At 33.7% G+C, this 21,003-nt stretch overlaps 3 protein-coding genes across 3 annotated transcripts; 2 read left to right on the top strand and 1 right to left on the bottom strand.

The window, feature by feature from the left end:
• Nucleotides 1-3,011: 3,011 nt before the first annotated feature.
• LOC112730515 (probable glycerol-3-phosphate acyltransferase 8) lies at nt 3,012-8,093 on the top strand. The gene is made up of 4 exons (XM_025780598.3): nt 3,012-3,512; nt 3,614-3,926; nt 6,438-6,912; nt 7,278-8,093. The coding sequence occupies exons 1-4, from the start codon at nt 3,190-3,192 to the stop codon at nt 7,679-7,681; spliced, it is 1,515 nt and encodes a 504-aa protein (XP_025636383.1). The 5' UTR covers nt 3,012-3,189; the 3' UTR covers nt 7,682-8,093.
• Nucleotides 8,094-10,264: 2,171 nt separating this feature from the next.
• LOC112730494 (ascorbate transporter, chloroplastic) lies at nt 10,265-16,561 on the top strand. Its single transcript, XM_025780580.3, has 11 exons — nt 10,265-10,670; nt 11,252-11,787; nt 12,232-12,339; nt 12,591-12,746; nt 12,960-13,175; nt 13,547-13,756; nt 14,348-14,485; nt 14,759-14,860; nt 15,068-15,133; nt 15,844-15,928; nt 16,015-16,561. The coding sequence occupies exons 1-11, from the start codon at nt 10,613-10,615 to the stop codon at nt 16,110-16,112; spliced, it is 1,773 nt and encodes a 590-aa protein (XP_025636365.1). The 5' UTR covers nt 10,265-10,612; the 3' UTR covers nt 16,113-16,561.
• Nucleotides 16,562-16,735: 174 nt separating this feature from the next.
• LOC112730504 (cytochrome P450 86A8) lies at nt 16,736-19,924 on the bottom strand. The gene is made up of 2 exons (XM_025780589.3): nt 18,936-19,924; nt 16,736-18,836 (listed from the first exon to the last, which is right to left on the bottom strand). The coding sequence occupies exon 2, from the start codon at nt 18,790-18,792 to the stop codon at nt 17,173-17,175; it is 1,620 nt and encodes a 539-aa protein (XP_025636374.1). The 5' UTR covers nt 18,793-18,836; nt 18,936-19,924; the 3' UTR covers nt 16,736-17,172.
• Between the last annotated feature and the right edge of the window lie 1,079 nt (nt 19,925-21,003).

Here is a 21,003-nt window from a genome sequence, read left to right as displayed (position 1 = left end):
AATTTAATTAAATTTAGTTATCAAAATATCTTAATTGTATAGCATCATTGTTTGTTTAGCCCTTTTAATATAAGTAACTCACCCAATTTAGGAGGAAAAAATAAAAAAGGAAAGAACAGAGTATAAGTGAATCATTAGTCATTAATGACTGAAATTGAATACACACGTTTTTTTTTAACAAAAATCTCATTGTGAGACTCTTTTAACTCTTTATAGGATTTTTAGTTGAATTACCTCCAGTCAACAAACACAGATTTTTAACTAATTTTGGTTGATCGAGTGGTCAACTCACTTATTCACTTATCCAAGTTCGAATCTCGTCTTGTGCATGTAGTATATACTATACTGAGCCCTTTTGAGAAATTTCCATCACTCTCCATCTAAGTTTGGAAATATTATATATAGATATTGCTATGTTTAATTCATTAGAGGCCATCCCACCAGGCTATTATCATATCCATTTAATCGGTCATTTATTATATTATTTGGTTTCAACATCATATAAAGTTGACAATTTTATAAGTATGTCGGACTATAATAAATTTAATTTATTTCATTTTCATATCTTTAAAAATTGACTAGAAATACAATATAAATGAATTATTAATAGTTATTAATCTTACTATTAGAGATATAATCATTAGCGTTACCTTTTCCTATCAGCTTAAACTTTTGAGATGAGTGGTTTCATGACATAGTATCAGAGCTCTATGTCCAAAAGGTCAAGAATTCGATTCTTGGTGAAACCAAAAAAATAGCAAATCAAGCAAACCTAAAAAGAGAGGCTCTTGCTTGAGGGAGAATATTAGAAATATAATCATTAATGTTAAACTTTTGGGATGAGTGGTTTGATACCACCTATATAAATCAATAGCTGTTGTATGTTATATATACATCATTATATATTATATGGTAAAAAATAAAACTGTATTATATATTATTACTATATATAAATTAAAATTTGTTCCAATGTTACAAGTAATTGAATATTGGTGCTGTTGGGCGCTGCATCTACCAACAAGATAGACATAGACTATGGTCTATGAGTCTGTGGGCCAAATACAAATAATGTGACATTCTTAATTACTCTCATCTAACTTTAATCTGGATACAGGGATTTCATTAAATAGAATGCATGCATACCCTTTGACAACAAAACTAATTAAATAAAATTAAATTGAAATTTTATTAATGATAAAATAAAAAAAAAGTCTATAAGTTCTTGTATGATATTATGTAACTAAAATGTAGGCATTTTAATTTTTTTTTTAATTTGTGCCGGGTTAAAATACCTATTCATGTTAATTAAAAAAATGAAAATAAAAAACTTTCTTACCCCTTAGAATAAGGAAACAAGAAAAAGCAATGTATATATGTTGTGTATCAAACTTTGAATAATTAATTAAAGCATGTTGTGCAAGAATAAGATTTAGCAACCAAAGTAGGTGGGGGCAACAACCTAATTTAGAAAGCAAAAAAAAAAAAAAAAAAACAGATATTTAGTTTTGGGGATACCTTAGCTTTTGGCCAATGAAATAGTTTGCATGGCTTACAATTATTTGACTAATTAATTATATGACAACAACATCTTAAATTTGAGCTCTCCTTGAGAGATATAAAATTGTGACATATATTTGTTGTGGTTATATATATTAAGACATGTTTATGTAAAAATAATATGATTATAAACCTCTAGATGTCATATTTAACTGAAAATGAATTTTGATGTTATTTAAGAATTAAATTGACAAATTCAATATAAAAAATAACTAAAAACAAAAAAATAATTTTTTTTATTAAAGATAAAGAGACTCGAACCTATAACTTCTTAGATAAATATAAAAAGATTTTGTCAATTAAACTATAGTTCGTTGGCAAAAAATAATAATAAAAAGATTATATATATATATATATATATAAAATAACCACTTACTAATACTCAAAATAAATAAAAAAGATAGATATAGCTGTACAAATAAATGTATGATCACAATTACCACATGGGTTCCTCTCATATTCCACACAGAGAACTTATGGTGACATCTCATTATTATTCATCCATTCATAGTATTGCTTGTGTATATAGTCACTTTTGACTTAAATAAAGTTAAAAAAAAAAAAAAAACAGATGGAAGGGACCCATAGGTTTTTATGCTGAAACCAATTACTAACCAACCAAAAATTTTATGCTGAGCAATTAATTAAGAATGGCCGCTCATCAAACTTACCTTAATTAAACCTATTTTACACGAGAGTAGTATTAGTGTATACCATGTAATCACATTAGAAAAGAACTTATTACATCACACATAAAATATCTAATAATATCTAATTATAAATAAAAATAAACAAATTGATTTGATATTTTTCTCTTCAGAATAATTTATATTCAAATATATTAACGATTGGTTTTAGTATTATTTTAGTATAAGGCTTTTATTTTTGAAAGAAAATTATTAGTCTATTGCAGTAGAAAACATCTATTTGAATAAGATCATATATCTTTTCGGATAAAAATGATTTCACGAACAATTTAAATTAAAAAAAATAATTAAAAACATTTGTATTTAGTTCTTTGCACATTAGTTTTGGCCCCCTAGTTTTGTGCATTCCCTAACAATATAAGCGATAAGTCAATCCTTACGGTGAAGCCCAGCTAGCTCAACTACATTTGGCAAACAACATTAACTGTTTCTGTCTGCCCCATAAATTTGTCCAACTTTACCCTCATCAACATCAACGTCCTCGACTATAAATTTAGAAACTTGATTTATTATTTTTTTATTCATTTTAATAATATTTTTAAAATAATAAAAAATTAATTTAAACTGTCTAAAATTATTTATTAAATATTATATTATATTTTTTTAGTGACTGAAATATGAAAACGAATAAACATTCCATTGTTTATTTATATTAATGGCAATGTGAGGCATTCTATAAAAACATAAAATGAAAACATTAAAATATGAAACAAAATTACAAATACCATAAAATAAATCGCGGGAAATATGAAGGACAATTTCGTCATTTGAGAAGGCAGAAGTCACATTTAAAACCCAACGTTCCCTCTCTACTCTTTGCTCCCTCCTCTCTCTCTCAGTCCCTCCCAACCTTCTCTCTCTCTCTCTTCAAATTAGAAAGCCAAAACCAGAAGCAGAGGGTGCAGTTGTAACGGCGTAACAGAAAATGGCAGCGCCGAAACCGAAACGAACCTTCCCGCCGGTAACAGAATGCAACGGAAACTCTCCCTCGTCGCCGAGAGAATCCGTAGCTGCCGATCTCGACGGAACCTTGCTCATCTCCCGTAGCTCCTTTCCTTACTTCATGCTAGTCGCCGTCGAGGCCGGCAGCCTGCTCCGCGGCTTCATCCTCCTCCTCTCCGTCCCGTTCGTCATCATCGCATACCTCTTCATCTCCGAAGCCATCGGAATCCAGATCCTCATCTTCATCTCCTTCGCCGGACTCAAGATCCGTGACATCGAGCTCGCCTCACGCGCTGTTCTCCCTAGGCACACAACACTGACACTCTCACTATAGATTCCGATTTAGTATATTCTCTTCTCTTCGCGTTTTGTTGTTCTGATTTTTTATTTTTCGATTTTGTTGTTAGGTTTTATTCTGCTGATGTGAGGAAGGAGAGTTTTGAAGTGTTTGATAGTTGCAAGAGGAAGGTTGTGGTGACGGCGAATCCGACGGTGATGGTGGAGCCGTTCGTGAAGGACTTTCTTGGAGGTGATAAGGTACTTGGAACGGAGATCGAGGTGAATCCAAAGACGAAAAAGGCTACGGGGTTCGTGAAGAAGCCTGGCGTGCTCGTCGGGAAGCTGAAGCGGTTGGCGATTCTCAAAGAGTTCGGTGAGACTTCGCCGGATATTGGACTCGGTGACCGTGAATCGGACCACGATTTCATGTCAGCTTGCAAGGTTTGGTTTATCAGTCACCATGCTATGTTTATGCGATTAATTATCAACGTTTTTATAAAGAGGATTAAATCGCCGGTTATATGGTTTAATTCGTAATGTTCCTTATTTAAATCACAATTAAATAGGTAAAAAAATGTGCATGCTATTTCAATCAATGTGATATTGATAAAGTAATAGATACTCTAATCTTTTAGTAAGATATTTTGTTTTAGTTTGAGTAACCAAAATGAACAAAAAAATAATTAGAAAATTTGCATCCCCTCCATAAGACATTTGTGCAGCTCTCCATATATAGCCATAAAAAATATGGTGGATACTCCTATCAAAATGACATTTTCATATAAAAATAGCATTGTAAACTATTAAATAAGTTGATATATTTGATTAATTATCTAAAAATTCACAATGTCATCTTCATAAGAAAATATCATTATCATTACGTGATATTACGTGAGTATTCCCCTAAAAATATTATAGGAGTATATCTGAACTATATATATGAGACTAACTTTCACGGTCTTATATGTATGATTTTTTAACCTATATAAAACTTTTGAGCAAGAAATTTTAGCATTACTACTGTATGGAAATGTTGATAAGCACATTATTATATATTGTGTGCCACTTGAGTGAACCATATGTATGTGTCGATTGGAAGAATTAAAATCAAAGAGAAAAAATTGAAAGTAACATTGTCTGCGGATTGATGGGAAAATTATAGTGGAGTGATTGATTCTACTTGCGTAGGACCATTACTTAGAAAGCATTACTTTGGTTTTTTAGTTATATAATTAGTAAATAATTAAATAATAGTTTAATATATACGCGTTTGCATGCATTGATTGCGTGCCTGTGGTGTGTAATGAATGATATAGTTGGACAAGCTATCTTCTATATATGGTCCTGCCTTATCAACCATGTTAACTATTGCATATTAAAATACAAAAATATATATTAAAAATAAATTAAATAATATATATATAATAATTAATTTTAATATATAAATAATATATTTTTGCGTTATATATTGAGATATGGTTGATCTACCTAATTTCCTTTGATAAGCTTGATGACATATTAGAAGCAAATAATTAATTTATATTTTAGATAATTTGAGAAGCATATATATATATATATGCGGGACCTGTCCAAAGAACTAAGTCCTTCATCAAGTCTTTTGGTCTATCTTATTATGTGCATATAGGGACCAAAATCCTCTTTTAAATTACTCATTAGTCATTAATAATGTAAGAGGTTTATATCATAATTAAAGGGAAAATAATAAACAAAATTATATGATATTATTACTCTAATCAAATTTATACTATGTGCGAAAAATTCCCATAATATGTTATGCAATTGAGTTGAATAATTTTGATCAGCATCCATATGATGATACATGAAACTTTTTTCCTGGATTGATCTGTGAAGCTATAAAAGCGTATGCATGTGATAGTTAATGTATGGCTGGGATGGGGTGGGAGCAACTCAATGTAGCTGCATTAACTTCCATAAAGTCCATAGATGTGTGTGAACTCTTAGCTTTTAATTAGGTATTTGTTAGGGTACTTAAAAATTGTTGTCTAATTACTAAAGTATTAAATAATTAATATTTAATTTAAAAATATAAAAATTAATACATTTTAAATATTTAAAATTTATTATAAAAAATAAGTTAAATAAAAATTAGATAATAAATAAGAGGTATTATAGAATTTGCCTCTTATTTATCTCTTTAACCAACATGAACCCAAAGGGACCCACTCTATTTACAATCCCCAACCAACTGCCAACTTGTGCATTCTGGGGTGGTCCATTAATGTTGCATATGCTAAGAGTATTTTAATTAATGTAGTCATGGGTTGTTAGGCCTCCCCTCCTCAAGAGCTTCCTTAGCGTACATATGATACTGATGCATGTCCCTAGTAGGATGATGATTCGTAGTTTCTCATTTCCGTGGAAAACCCACTAAAGTGTTGAAATTAACAATTTCTATGTCGAAGAAAGATTGACCGTGGGATGAGAAAATGACATTAACATTTAATTATCGAACCAATCTTCTTCTGGCTTATCGACAACAGTAATCTATCTTTAACCCTACTTCCACTACCGTACCAAATATGATCATATAATAGCTTTTGTTCATTCGATTAATCAATTAATTAATTAGCGGACCTTGTTTACGTCAATACTAAAATTTTAGCTAAAAAATTTTACACATTCAAAATTTTCAAAATTTCGTGTGCAACATTTGTTGTGATTGAATATACGGTGGTGTTATTATATGACATTTCAATGAGCTAACCAACTTTGATCACTCTTAGTATACATGAAGTGTATACAAAACATATCGTATATATTCGAAAATTTCTTATATATTTCACCTTATGTTACATATAACCTTCTCTTAAAGTTTCACATTAATTAGAGGAAATTTTATTATTCTACTTTAAGTTAAATGATTATTATTATCTAACACAGCATAGTTTTGATGGATATATAACAATACAGGAAGGATACATGGTTCCCCCAAGCAAATCAGCAAAACCGGTCCCAAGAGACCGCCTGAAGAGCCGACTGATCTTCCACGACGGCCGCTTCGTACAACGCCCAGACCCACTCAACGCCCTCTTCACCTTCCTCTGGATCCCCTTTGGCTTTGCACTTTCCATCTTCCGCGTCTACTTCAACCTCCCTCTCCCTGAACGCATTGTCCGCTACACCTACGAGCTCCTTGGCATCCACCTCGTCATCAGCGGCAACCGTCCTCCTCCTCCCTCCCCTGGCACCCCCGGAAACCTCTACGTCTGCAACCACCGAACAGCTCTTGACCCCATTGTCATTGCCATTGCCCTCGGCCGCAAGGTCTCTTGCGTCACCTACTCCGTCAGCAAGCTCTCCCGCTTCCTCTCCCCCATCCCCGCCGTTGCCCTCACCCGCGACCGTGCCGCCGATGCTGCTCGCATCAAGGACCTCCTCCAAAAAGGTAATAATATGCTACATAATATTATGAGTAGAGATTATTTAGTGTGGAATCATGCCATCTTCAGGACATAATTAATTAATTGTATTATTAGATCATATAATATTCTAACCGTAGCTGCCAAAAGTTTAATTATATGTAGGTAAACGTGATGACTAATACAAAATACAGTAAATTTAGTTATTATATATATAATATTTATAATTTCGTACACATATCCATAATTATATATTTATGATGTATAAATTGTATAATTATTTTAACAATAATTAATAAATACTAAATAAATCAATTTTAAATCGTTTGAAATATTTTTTATTATCTGTCAAACATTATTGTTAATAATAAGTGGCTATGATTTTTGTCAGGTGATCTTGTTGTGTGCCCTGAAGGGACCACGTGCCGTGAACCCTTCTTGCTGCGGTTCAGTGCATTGTTCGCTGAGCTTAGTGATAGGATCGTGCCGGTGGCCGTTGACTGCAAGCAGAGCATGTTCTTTGGGACCACAGTTCGCGGGGTGAAGTTCTGGGACCCATACTTCTTCTTCATGAATCCTAGGCCGGTGTACGAGATTCGGTTCCTGGACCGGCTGCCGGAGGAGATGTCGTGCAAGGCCGGCGGGAAGTCGTCCATAGAGGTGGCGAATCACGTGCAGAAGGTGCTGGGGGATGTTCTGGGCTTTGAGTGCACAGGGTTGACCAGAAAGGATAAGTATATGTTGCTGGGTGGGAATGATGGGAAGGTGGAATCCATGTACAGTTCCAAGAAGTGAAGATATATATGATATGGATATAAATAACATGCATATAGGGGTAGATCTTGTTGGGGAATGAAGGACATGCGATTGGACATTGAATGGTTGAGTTTTGGGTATAGCCGTATAGTAAAGGTTTGTTAAAAAATTGATATTTTTGGCCAATCCCCATTGAGACGAGATATGGATTTTTTGTTTTCATAGCATGAATTAGACTAATGATGATTTAAGTGTTTAGATTGTTTGCATTGTGAACTTTCTGTATGTGACGAGGAGTGCTAGGGTTAGCAAGTTGTGTGATTTATAGTCATCAATTAGCATCATTTGTGATTTCAATGGTGTGAAATTTTATTCAAGGATGCGAGATCATTCACTTTGCTTTTGTTGGTTAATTACTGGCCAAATTTTAATAAAATTACTGGTTCCTAGACTTTTCCGTATGTGACATTTGGAGAATAATAATCCATTTGAATGTCAATGATTTGGTAGTTTGGTTGTTTTTATTGATTGGATTGATTCTGTCCATTTTGTTTTCTTACAAAAATTTGTCCATTTTGTTTTCTTACAAAAATTTGTTGAACTCGTAAGTCAAAACTTAAAAGTGAGCTAATTTTTTTAGGCGGTTAATCAGATTAGCCCAGTTCATTAGATTCGGTCTATTAAAATTTGTGAGTTAAATAGATTGGTTTGTTGCTAATGAGCCTTGACTCTAGTGGTATTTCTCCTTCCTCCCTACCTCAAGGTTTAGGGTTAAATCCTAGAAAATGCAATTGAGAAAAATTGTGAAAATATGTGAGGAGTGTGTGGGTGTGTTGTGTACCTAGAATTGGGGTTTGTTTAATCTATTGGAGTACTTAGGATTGTGGATTGTCCAATCCACCGACCAAAAAAAATAAATTGGTTTGTTTAACTTTATTTTATTTGTGGCTATTTTAATTTGAACTGTTTATGGTTAATCTAATGAGTTAAATAAACTGACAATTTAATTTTTTAAAAATATTTTGATAAAAATATTATTTTAAGTCAAAAACTTTAAACAAATAGTATTTTTTAGTTAAAAAAGTCAAAATTCCAGATTGAATCAACAAAAAAATTGGCTAAAAGTATTATTTTTTTGAAAAAAAACAGACTACCCGTTTAATTTACGAACTATTTCGTTTAACCCATCATTTTCAGATTGATCGGACAAAACATGTTTAGTCCGAAATTTAAACGGATTTAATTTTAAAACAAAATCCGCCCATTTAAATGAGTAGTAAATGAATTTGTCCAATAAATTTTGATTGCCATAATTTTTTTTTGGTGCTTAAAAGTGAGTGGATCTAATTTTTTTTTATTATTTATTTTCTTTACTTTTCTTTGTTATCTTTCTTTTTTTTTTCCTCATAAAAATAAAATTTGAACTCACTTTTGTAGTTCATCTGTCACTGTACTGCTCTTCTTTCTTGATATAGCTGGTGGAATACCATTTTGGTATGTACTCAATACTCAGTTGAGTTTCCTATTAGGAAAAAAATTAGTGTCAGACTCATCAAATTGACTAATTGAGCAATAATGCTACTGCTACGAAATACTAATAGAGGAATGAACACAATTGCGATAGTATATTCATGCATATTGAAAAGTTCGGATTTTAGAGGTTTTTTTTGTCATTGGAATGAAATATAGTTGTAGTTAAGTAGTCAAAGTGAGTATTTGACTGCTAAGCAAGAAAATAAACAAGGTAGCTATGAGTCTATGAGTGAATGCATGGCCTCATTTTCTCGTGTGCTTGCCTGTATGGGGAGGAAAAAAAAATCATAATCATATTCGTCTTCCATATATAGAAGCTCATTCCACTTAATGTTTTTTTAGTTTCAATTAATATTTCATTATATACATGTTCCAATTTCTAATAAGATCATTGCACCACTTATTATATTCTAATTAAGTTCACTCTGTTATGGGAAGACGAAACTCATTGGAGGTTCTTTTACAGTTTTACTACTTAAAGTGCAGTTGTAAATTAGTAGTCTAATGCAAATTCATATACTTGTCAAAATCTAACATGCTATTATTGGTCTTCATTTTCCAAATGAAAACAAAATCTATCAAATTCCAATCAAATAATAAAAATTACATCAACTAAAAGAGAGAGATTATAAATCCAATAGGTCAACTGTTTCTGATAATATATTTCAGCCGTTCTAGTAATATCTTCTCTCCACGAAGAGAAAAACGACATGTCACTTTTGACGGTGGACAACAGCCATGTGTCAGAAGCAGAATATTCCACCCATGAACATGAAAAATACCATCATCACTTTTAAAATCCAAAAATAAATTTAATTGCAAGATTTTAATTTAAAATCACGAGTATAATAATCCACCAGAAAATAAAATAAGAAAGAAACACTTTTCGGATGACACAACCGGATTTAACGTTTTTTTCTCCTTGCAATTCCAATTATACCCCTAGCTAACCTATGCAACAGCCGTTCATTACTTCATTATAAGGGTAATTTGGTAACTTCACAAAATTCCGGCGCTGTAGCCTTTCCTAACGTGGATGTCCTTCTACGTGTCACGCTATCAACCCCCCTTTCTCTTGGCTCCAACGTCACAGGAATTTTACTTCACTTTATTTTATTCCTCAAAATTAAAAAAAAATTGAAAAATAAATTAAAAATGGTTGAGACTGGAAAATTAGAGAACCTCTATACCTGGCTTATCTTTTATCTTTCCATTCCATTCTCTTCGTTGGGACTGTCAAAGAGAGAGCTTTTGCTCTCAAAACGACGTCGTCCTTGTGAATTGGATTTCACACACTGAACTGAACTCTGATATGGTATAAAGAGAACGAAGAAGAAGAAGAAAGAAGACAGCTTTGGTTTTCTCGCCATTGAAATCTCAAACTGCCGTAACTTCTGTCAGTATCAGCATCTGTTGCAGCTTCAGCTGAGTGTATCAATGGCTATGAGTGGTTTGGTTTCGAACCGCAACTTTGCTACTTCTTTCATTGCCTCAGGTGACTTCAAATTAATTAATTAATTACTTTTTTTAGAATTGAACACAAAAAAATCCATTTTTTTTGGTGGCTGCCTGCATTTTATGAATTATCCAATTATCTAATATCTAGTTTTGTTGTTTTGCCTTTTATGTGTTTGTTGAAATGAATGCGTACGTGTATGTTAGATTCCTTGCATTAGAGTGGCAGTAACTACTAGAGTCTACAACCAAATGCTTATATTAGAGGATGGTTGTTTTGTTTGAATTTAATCTGCTTGATCATTCTGTTGTTTTGAGTAGTTTGTTTAACGAATTTTGTTAGCAAGAGGAGCAACATGTGTTCTGTGGGAACCTATTGATATGTCAGAAAAAAGTTACTATTAATGATGAAACTACGGAGTATGGAGTAGCTAGGAAGTTACATAGGTTTATTTAACTTAGAATTTTGTTTTGAGCATAGTTTATTAGCTATATACTATATGGAGATTTTGGTAATTAAGGTTTGTTTTGTCTGGATTCGGATGGAATTTTCGCTCCTCTTCAAAGGCTATATGCTTGGTTATTGCAACTTAATTAATCTCTATTGTCTGGTATTGGCAGGAAATGTATATAGATCTGGAAAGGATCTGTCACTTCAGAGAGGGGGAATTTCTGGAGTATCTCATTTTTCAAGATGCCAGCCCAGGATGCATTTTCAAACTAACTCCCCGTTGGAAGAGACAGTTTCAGGACAGACACTCGCATTTCGCAGTGAAGCAGCAGAGCATTGTTCTTCAGTATCAAGGCAATCTGCTCGCCGTATGAACTTTAAACTAAAGGCTGGTAGAAGAAGTCAGTCCTACATTTCTTCAGCTCCCTATGGAAGAGGCAATATTGAACAAAGGGCGGTACATGGACTAGGTTTGAGCAAGAGGAACCACATTAAGGAAAATAAGATCCGTGTTTTCTACAAGTCTGAGGAATATGACATTACAGAGGCAAATATGGATTCTCTGCCATCAGCTGAAGGGACAGGTGAAGCCATTCTATTGGGAGGAAATCTTCAACAAGTGTCTCCTTGGTGGCAGCAGTTTCCTAAGCGCTGGGTTATTGTACTGCTATGTTTTGCAGCATTCCTGCTGTGTAACATGGATCGTGTGAGTAGAATTCTACGGTACTTATGATTCATGTTTCCTCGTCTCATATTCCTGTGGACGTATTCTTTCCATCTTTGTCATTAGATTATCATTGGAAGATCTTTAGTTACTTGAAGTATTTAATGAATTGTGCAGTTGATTTTTAATCCTTGTAGTCTAGTTTGTTTAATGTTTCTTGTCCACCACCTAGCAATAGAAAAAGCATATATTTCTTATAGCTATAGATGTTGACTGTTGAAAACATATATGTCTATGGAGTTTTAATTACCATTTTTTTCTGGCATTGTTTGGCTGAAGCTGTTAATAAGTTTTTTTTCCTTCAACTATGACAAGCACTTCTATAATCTTTAGTGGAGTGCTTCTAATTTCCATGTTTGGATTAACTCAACATTAATTACTAATGTCCCTTACTTATGTGCTTTACATATTTGTTATAATTGGTAGGTAAATATGAGCATAGCAATACTTCCAATGTCACAAGAGTTCAACTGGAACAGTGCAACAGTCGGCCTAATTCAGTCGTCCTTTTTCTGGGGTTATCTACTTACTCAGGTGGGACTGATATATCATACATGCAAAACGTTCTAGCTTTACTAGAAATTGGATTCATATACTAATCTTGCGTAGGTGTCTGAGTACCCTTTCTGGTAAACCTACCATGATGTTTGCTGTTCTCAAGAGTACATGCAAGAAATCATGAATGTCGTGATCTTCAAATTATCTTTTCATTTCATTCAGTGCTCGTAAAAAGTTCTAATGCATTCCTTTCAAACTGATTGATATACATTGCTGTCTTGGTTTAGATCCTTGGTGGCATATGGGCAGACAAACTTGGTGGAAAGCTAGTGCTAGGTTTTGGAGTTGTGTGGTGGTCAATAGCTACGATTTTAACTCCTATTGCTGCAAGACTTGGGCTGCCTTTTCTGCTTGTTATGCGTGCCTTTATGGGAATTGGCGAGGTTTGTCTATTTTACAGATATACTAATTTTATGTGTTTTTATAACTAAATTCGTATTGATTTGATTTATCTAGGCAATACACAAGAAGAAACTATTAGGAAAGAATTTTTTGTTTAATTGGTCTTATGTTTGAAGTCTATGCATAGTCTAGACATTATTTTTTCTTCTGTTGTCTAGCAAGTAGCAACCAATTATGTTATTCTTTGTTTCCAGGGTGTTGCTATGCCTGCAATGAATAATCTGCTTTCCAAGTGGATTCCTGTTTCTGAGAGAAGCAGGTCGCTTGCCTTCGTATACAGTGGCATGTACCTTGGTTCCGTCACAGGCTTGGCATTCTCACCTATACTAATCCAGAAATTCGGGTGGCCATCAGTGTTTTACTCATTTGGATCCCTTGGAAGTATCTGGTTCGCCTTATGGTTGAAAAAAGTAAGTTATCTTTCACTTGTTTTCAATAAAATATTAGTGCTTGTTCCTGTTATAAAAAATATGATGGGAGGAAATCAATTATTTCATCTCTGCCAACCATATGAAATGAAATATAGTTTCATATTGTGAACTGTTTCATGATATGTCGCATGACACTTGATTTCAACGTTATATTTTATGCAAGAACCAAACAATGTTCCGTTCACCAAATATATACGAAAATGAGTTACCTTGTGCTGTACTCATGAATTTTATTTTGGTAGCAACATCTTAATTTTGACAGAACAACTATAAATGTTTGGTGTACTTTGTAATTCATCGTTAATGATTGTTTTTTATACCATAGTTTTTCTTATGTTGGTCTCTCTCAGTCATATAGCTCACCAACAGAAGACCCAGATGTTGCACCAGAGGAGAAAAGGCTCATACTTGGAGGCAGTATATCCAAAGAAGCCGTGACAGTTATTCCTTGGAAACTAATTTTATCAAAGCCACCTGTATGGGCTTTAATTATATCTCACTTTTGCCACAATTGGGGAACATTTATTCTATTAACCTGGATGCCTACTTACTACAATCAGGTACAAAACCTTCTTTTTTAAAAAAAAAAAAAATTTCATTTTTTTCCCTTAAGTATTCAGAACTACATTTTATAATAGCTTATATCTTTGCAATCAAGAGTTTGAACCAGAACAAATCATTGTGGTAAACCCAATTGCACTTTTGTTTGCTAGCATATAGTTTTATTTTGTTATCTGCTTTAGAATTCATGATAGAAGCACAGAAACTTAAGTAGAAAGAGCTGTATAAACTGATGAATATATATTGTGTGAATGTTATATGTTGTTTGACACACTGCATAACTTATTTATACTCATTCATAAGGGACAATAATATAAATGGAATTGTTAATTTTCCATAAGAGCTAATTCCTATATGGACAAGCCTAATTCTTATATGCATTTATTCTTGGTCAACAACATACTGTTAAATATTCTAACAATCTGGAACACTTTGCTGTTAAGGCATTTCTTACCATTTGTATCAAATTACATGTACATAATATTTTAGGTGATTTAATAAGGCATAGAGGAACTAAGATACATATATAGAAAGCTTTATATGAATTATTTATTCAATTGAATGACTGTGCTAATGGAATATTCTCTCAGGTTCTGAAGTTCAACCTTACGGAATCTGGCCTCTTATGTGTCCTGCCATGGTTGACAATGGCTGTTTTTGCAAATATAGGAGGCTGGATTGCTGACACTCTTGTGAGCAAAGGCCTTTCCATCACAAATGTTCGAAAGGCAAGAAATGCGCTACTCTTACATTTTGTAAATTTTATTTCAACACACTATACCAACGGCATATAATTTCCATCTTAGAAACACTAAAATTAACTGCATCAGTAGAAGCAAATTTTCGTTATGATTTCTTTTCAGCACTTGTTCAAGAGAGAAAAGAGTATTTTTCCTGATTAAAAATGATCTTAAGTTATGGCAATTGAAGCATTTTATATTTCATTTGTCTCTTTTGCACCCTTTAACATTAGTTTGTTTAAATATCTCCTATTGTGGCAGATCATGCAAACAATTGGGTTTCTGGGTCCCGCCATTTTTCTTACACAGCTCAGCCATGTTAGAACACCAGCTTTGGCAGTACTGTGCATGGCTTGCAGTCAGGTTTGAGCTTGATCAATATTTATCATCCCGAATTTAGATTCGGAAATTGTTTTTTTATTTTTTCTTTTTCCCCCCAATCTCTAATTAAGTTTGATATTATTATAATACATAATAGCCTAGAAACCATGACCGCATTGCATAGCCTTTACATGTTTATATAATATAGTTACCTAATATAATCACAAATAAAATTATTTGCTTTTTCAGGGATCTGATGCATTCTCACAATCTGGTCTATATTCAAACCATCAAGACATTGGACCACGCTATGCTGTGAGTAATTGCTTCTTTATAGCCCATACCCATAGGAGCTACCGAAAGTTAAATGACCAAATAAATATATTAAAAGTAAAAAATAAAAGATGTCACCAAAGAGGAACAAATTTGTTGATGATGGCAAAGAGTAAGACTGCAATAGATTCCTGACTTTTGTGTTTGGTGACACATTTTGGGAATTGAACCTCCTGAGGTTCTTTTTTGCTGACACTCTTATCTGTGACACATGCCAAAATCTTTCTACATCAACATTGCCAGGAACAGGGTCACTGAGTCAATAATAACCAAAGATTTGCTGTGTCTCCAATTTGCTTCCTGATAAATGAAAATTTTTGGGCCTAATTGGTTTCTATTTTCATTTTTTTAATGCATTTTCCAAATTTTGTGAAGGAAAATAAAAAAGTGAAAATGTTTTCTATTTCCATGTCATGTTTAAAATGAAAACTCGAAATGAAAACAAAAACCAATCAGGTCCTTAGCTCTTTCAGTCTCCCTTTTCCAAGAAGTTTGATGTTGTTGAATTTAGTTTCAATGAAAATATCTCTCTCCTTCTCATCATACAAGTGCTTTTTCAATTTATTTATTCATTCAAAATGTCATATGCTTGAAATCCTAGACATACTTCCACTATACAATTGTGTTCTCTCTGTTACCTTTTTAACCTTCAAATATGTATCCATAAGAACACATACTATCATAAATTTCAGGGTGTATTGCTAGGACTGTCAAACACCGCAGGTGTACTCGCCGGTGTCTTCGGTACAGCTGCAACTGGATTCATACTCCAACGAGGTAAATAAGAGTGATCCTTTTTCATCCTGCTCAACTTTTCTGCTTTGGCTGTGGTATTTTCACTTATACTCTATCTTCTGTTGCAGGTTCTTGGAATGATGTATTTAAGGTTGCTGTTGTGTTGTACATAATAGGCACATTGGTCTGGAACATCTTTTCAACTGGAGAAAAAGTTCTTGACTAAAATCAAAGCAGTGATGTTAAATGAAGAGAGGTATCAACAGTAGATGGAATTAAAATCAGATGACAAAAAGCATGTCAAAATCAATTGGAAGAGGAGGAAGAAACAGTGAAACACCCTGCTGAAAAACATAGAAGAGACACAGATTTTGGACCCAAAAAAATAGCTAGGCCATTATATTATTATTTTCTCCCAGAATTCTTGGATAATGAATTAACTTGGCACCTTTTGCATGTGCCTTGTACCATCATCTAATTATGCTTTGTGTATAGATAGTTGAAGGGTAGTTTCCAACTGTATAATTTTCATTTAAGCATACTTATGCTTAAAAGGAAAAATACATGTTATATGAGTAATTCTACCACATCATACCTGACTTGGAAATAGATGCAATGTTATCTTGTATCTATCTACATTTGTTTATCCCACTATTGGTAGTTCAATTTTGTGCACCTTGCATTGTCATTAGAATCATAGTTGAACTTAGAAAAGTCTGATATTTAAATTGTTCTTCATATCTGAAGCCAAGATTAACCAACTATACAGGTGAATATCACAGAATTTTTGGAGTTTACAAATCAAGCATGATCAAGAAGGTATTACAAACATAAGATCAGAAACAGATATTTCATCAAAGATAAGGGCTTTATATTATTTGATGATCATGAACATGCAAACATTGTTAAATTTGAGTTTAGCTTTTGGACAAGGCCTTAGAAAACCAGTAAAATTAAATAGAAAAAAACATAAAACCAGTAAAATTAAATAGAAAAAAACATAACAAGAAATAATGAATACAATGAATATTTTCCAAGTATCCTACAAAGGCAGATATAGATTGAGAAAAATGCATTTCATCAACCTTCACAAGCCCAGAATATAAAATCTCCCAAACAGTTTCTAATATGAATTATGAATTTAATATAAGACACCATGAATATACTCCTTTTTTCTAAAAGGCCTTTTTGTAAAATCTTTTCTTCTGATGTAGCTAAATTCTCCTCAATTGAACTTGAAATCCACATGCAAAAATCTCTAACTTCATGTTGGAAATCTTTTATTATTAACATCCATTGCTTCTCAAACCTGCATATTCTTTACCATTATTCTCTGTTTCTCTTTCTTTCTGAAAACTTGCCACAAAACCTTTCAAGTCCCTGCTATGAACATTGACCTTGAGTCCATTTTTCATGAACAATGTGAGTGACATCTTCTGCTCAACCTGGTGGCCAGGCACCAATGTTAGCCGGTGGCGGAGGAGCACGGCGGCCGCAACTGACTTCATCTGTAGGTATGCCAAATCCTTTCCTAAGCATATTCTTGGACCAGCATTGAAAGCAACAAACTTGAAAGAGTCATGCATGATGAATTTTGTTCCATCCTGAGACAACCACCTCTCAGGGCGAAATTCCATGCAATCTTCGCCCCACGTGGACTTCAACCTCCCTGCCGAGTATATCGAATAAGTCACCGATGATCCGGCCGGAACAAACGTGCCATCCGGCAACACATCATCGGCGACCACGTGCTTCGAATCCTCCGGCACCGAAGGATACAACCTTAGTGTCTCGGACAATGCTGCTTTTAGATAAACCAAACGATCAATTTCGTCAAACACCAACGGTTCCTCAACCCACTTTTCCACGTCACTGCCACGTGTCTCAATCAGAACGGTGCATATTTCGCGCAAAATTTTTGTTTCCACACTTGGATTCTGAATCACCAACCAGAAAAACCAACTCAATGCGACTGATGACGTGTCACGTCCAGCTAGGATGAAATTCAATGCCACGTGTTGGAGAAATTGATCCGAGTAGGATTCTTTTTTCCTCATAAACCTAGTCAGCAAATCATCATGGTGGGTCCCATCCTTTTGGTGGCTTAATAATTCCACTTTGCGCTTTTCAATGACATTAGATAAATGCTTGTCCACGTCAACAAGGCTTCGGCTCAAGCTGACTTCCATTCCAAGCCGAAGCCATTTCTTGATCTTCCACAGCACCTCCGGCAATATGAACCTCTGAAGCGAAGCTTCGGTGGCTCGGTCGAAAGCGGTGGCAAAATTATTCTCCGGCAAGCCTAGGCCACAAGTTTGTGGGTCCCTCCCAAAAGCCAAGCCGCAAATGTTGTCAAAAGTGAGCCGAAGCATTAGATCTTGCAAATCAACCGACTCGGCTTCCTCCTCGGCTTTCTTGAGGATCAAGCAAAGCCGTTCCTTGATAGCTCGGGTCACCCACCGGGCCATGGCTTGTCGGAGCGTCCGGGTGGTGAATTCTAATGCAGCCGTCTTACGCTGGAAAAGCCACGTGTCACCATCAGAGTTGAAGATTCCATCACCAAGTAGATCATGAAACACAGCATGCCACGTCGGCCCTTTCGGGTAATTATCAAATCGGGTCTTTAGAATGTGCTCCAAGTTCCTCGGGTCGCACGTGACAGTCACGAGACCCTGCTTCTTAGCAAGGAAGGGGATTGCACAGATGCATGTCTGGTACGTGCCGCCACACGCGCGGAGGTTATCAGAGATCCAGTCATGCATACGGTCACAATTCTCGATCAGCCCCGGGAGACTGCCCAATAGAGGCCAGACACGTGGACCCTTCAGTGACCGTGAGATGAACGTTAGCCAAAGCTGGTAAGCAATGACCGCCGTTAAAAGCAGAAGAGCCGTACAAGTTTCCATTTTTATTGCAAACCACGCTACCCTAATGAATCCAATGCTCAATCCTACAAGAAACTTACCTCAGGTTAAATCTTTCTGTGAAAAGACAATTTTTTTCTAAGAGAAAAATAATGGGCAGTTGAAAAAACAAGAAAAAAACATACCTTTCAAAAATGGGTACTGTATGTATGAGAATCACACTTTCATGAACATATCAAAGCTTGAGCTAGTTAAGCTAAGTTAAATGAATGAAGCAACCATAACAATACACACTATATACCTAGCTTCTTCGCTTAAGAATGAGTGAGAAGCAAGGAAAATGAAGAAGCTAGCTAGGAAGAAGGAGAAAGATGATATAAGAAGATATATAGATAGAGAAGATGAGATAAGAGATCAGAAACTGAGAAAGTGATGAGTATAGTCTGTATTATTATAGTAGTGTTGCGGTGGTGAGGGGTAGATGAAAGAGTAAATGCACTCTGGAGGTTGTTGAAACTCTAACTACAAATTAATACACCAACCTGTATATCACTACTACTATATATATACATATATATTCATATATAAATATATCTTTTGAAAAATGAAAATTGAAAAGTACCCTCTTTCATGCACCAAATTAAAGTGTTGTGTGTGTGTGAGAGTGTTTTAGAGTAGTGTGTTAAGGCCAGGCAGGCAATAATAATAACAATGAATGAGTGAATGAATGAATGGATGGAAATAAATGAGAGTAGTTGAGGAACATGGCCAGAGCAAAAACACAAACACCTTATGTGCACAGAAGCTAGGTTACACTCTTTTTCTTTTTGAGCATCATAGCTATTTTCATCTTATATATCAATAACCAAACTAGGGAAAAAAATAATGAACACTAAAAAAATGTTGGGGAAAAAATTCAAGTGTTGTGGTGTAAGTGGGGTTTTAGGTTATGGTTTTGGTGAACAATAACCTACCAATAATTTATAGCATTTACGTGGGTGAACTGTATTCTCATAACTCTTTGTTGATTTGATCCATAATATACAAATTAAATTACTGTATTCAGTTAAAAGTAATAATATATATATATTGAAAATAATAATAAAAAAAAAGTGTTAAGAGAGAAAAATTGTGAAACCATTAACAGCAACAACTAAATTCTAGGAGTCATCACAGACGCAGAGTTGACCTACTTTGATGTCATTTATTGTGGGAATTTGAATAATTTAATAATAGAGTGTATTATTTGCATGGTTTGATATAGTAGGCAAAAGTCAAAGTCGCGTTGGCAGAAGAAAAATTGAATACATGCATGAAACTGAAACTGAAACTCAAAGTGTGATGAACTGTGATTTGGAAGTTGGAACTCTTTTCAACATCCTCTTCACCTTCTCATCTTCATTATTCGCCCATTAATAATTGATATATATAAATTATTTCGATGGCAAGTTGAGTTGGTCGAGTGATTAATTCGTTTATTTGTTTAAATAAGTATTTAAATTATAGTTCGAAGAACTTATCTATATAAATATATAGTAAGTTATTAACTATAAATTCTTAGATAAAATTTAGATTTATCACGAATTATTTATTAGTTTGATAGACGGAAAGATACTATTAAAAAAAATATATTGTAAACTATTTTAAAAGAATTAAAAATATAAAAATTAGGTTGACTAATTCAACAAAATTATTTAAACTAGATAATTTATTTAATAATTTTATATCACATTTAAATTTTTATGAGCATTATTGTGTTAGTTTATATGATTTTAATGGTTAAATTTGTGAACACTTAAAATTTTTATTATAATCAGGATTAGTAGTTTATTCTAATAACAATAAATCCGAAGAAACAACAAAGTTTAATTAATAATTAAGTAGGATAAATTTTGGATAAGTAATTCTTAGGTTTTAATTATGTAATCTTTAACTATTTGGATGCTTTTTCTCTAATATGGTGTAATTTTTGTTTTTATTCATCTTTATTCATTTGAAGTGTTTTTAATTAATTTAGTTTCATGCTCCATAAGAGAAGTAGGAGTAGCAAATTCAAACACGGTATAGTAGTAGGAGTAAATTTCATGAAAGTTCAAAGAAGATGCAAGGTAGATAAAATATATATAGGTCCAAATTAAAGAGCAAAGACAAAGAAGAGAAATTTAAACGGAATATATAATTGACCAACTTTAATTTAGTAGGAGTAAATTTCATAGAAAGTTAAGAGAAGAAATATATTAGATAAAAGGGGCA

This window comes from Arachis hypogaea, chromosome 2, assembly GCF_003086295.3.
Source record: "Arachis hypogaea cultivar Tifrunner chromosome 2, arahy.Tifrunner.gnm2.J5K5, whole genome shotgun sequence".
In the NCBI taxonomy this organism is placed as follows: domain Eukaryota; kingdom Viridiplantae; phylum Streptophyta; class Magnoliopsida; order Fabales; family Fabaceae; genus Arachis; species Arachis hypogaea.
The sequence above is the reverse complement of the archived record's forward strand: the minus strand, read 5'-3'. Positions and strand labels throughout refer to the sequence as shown.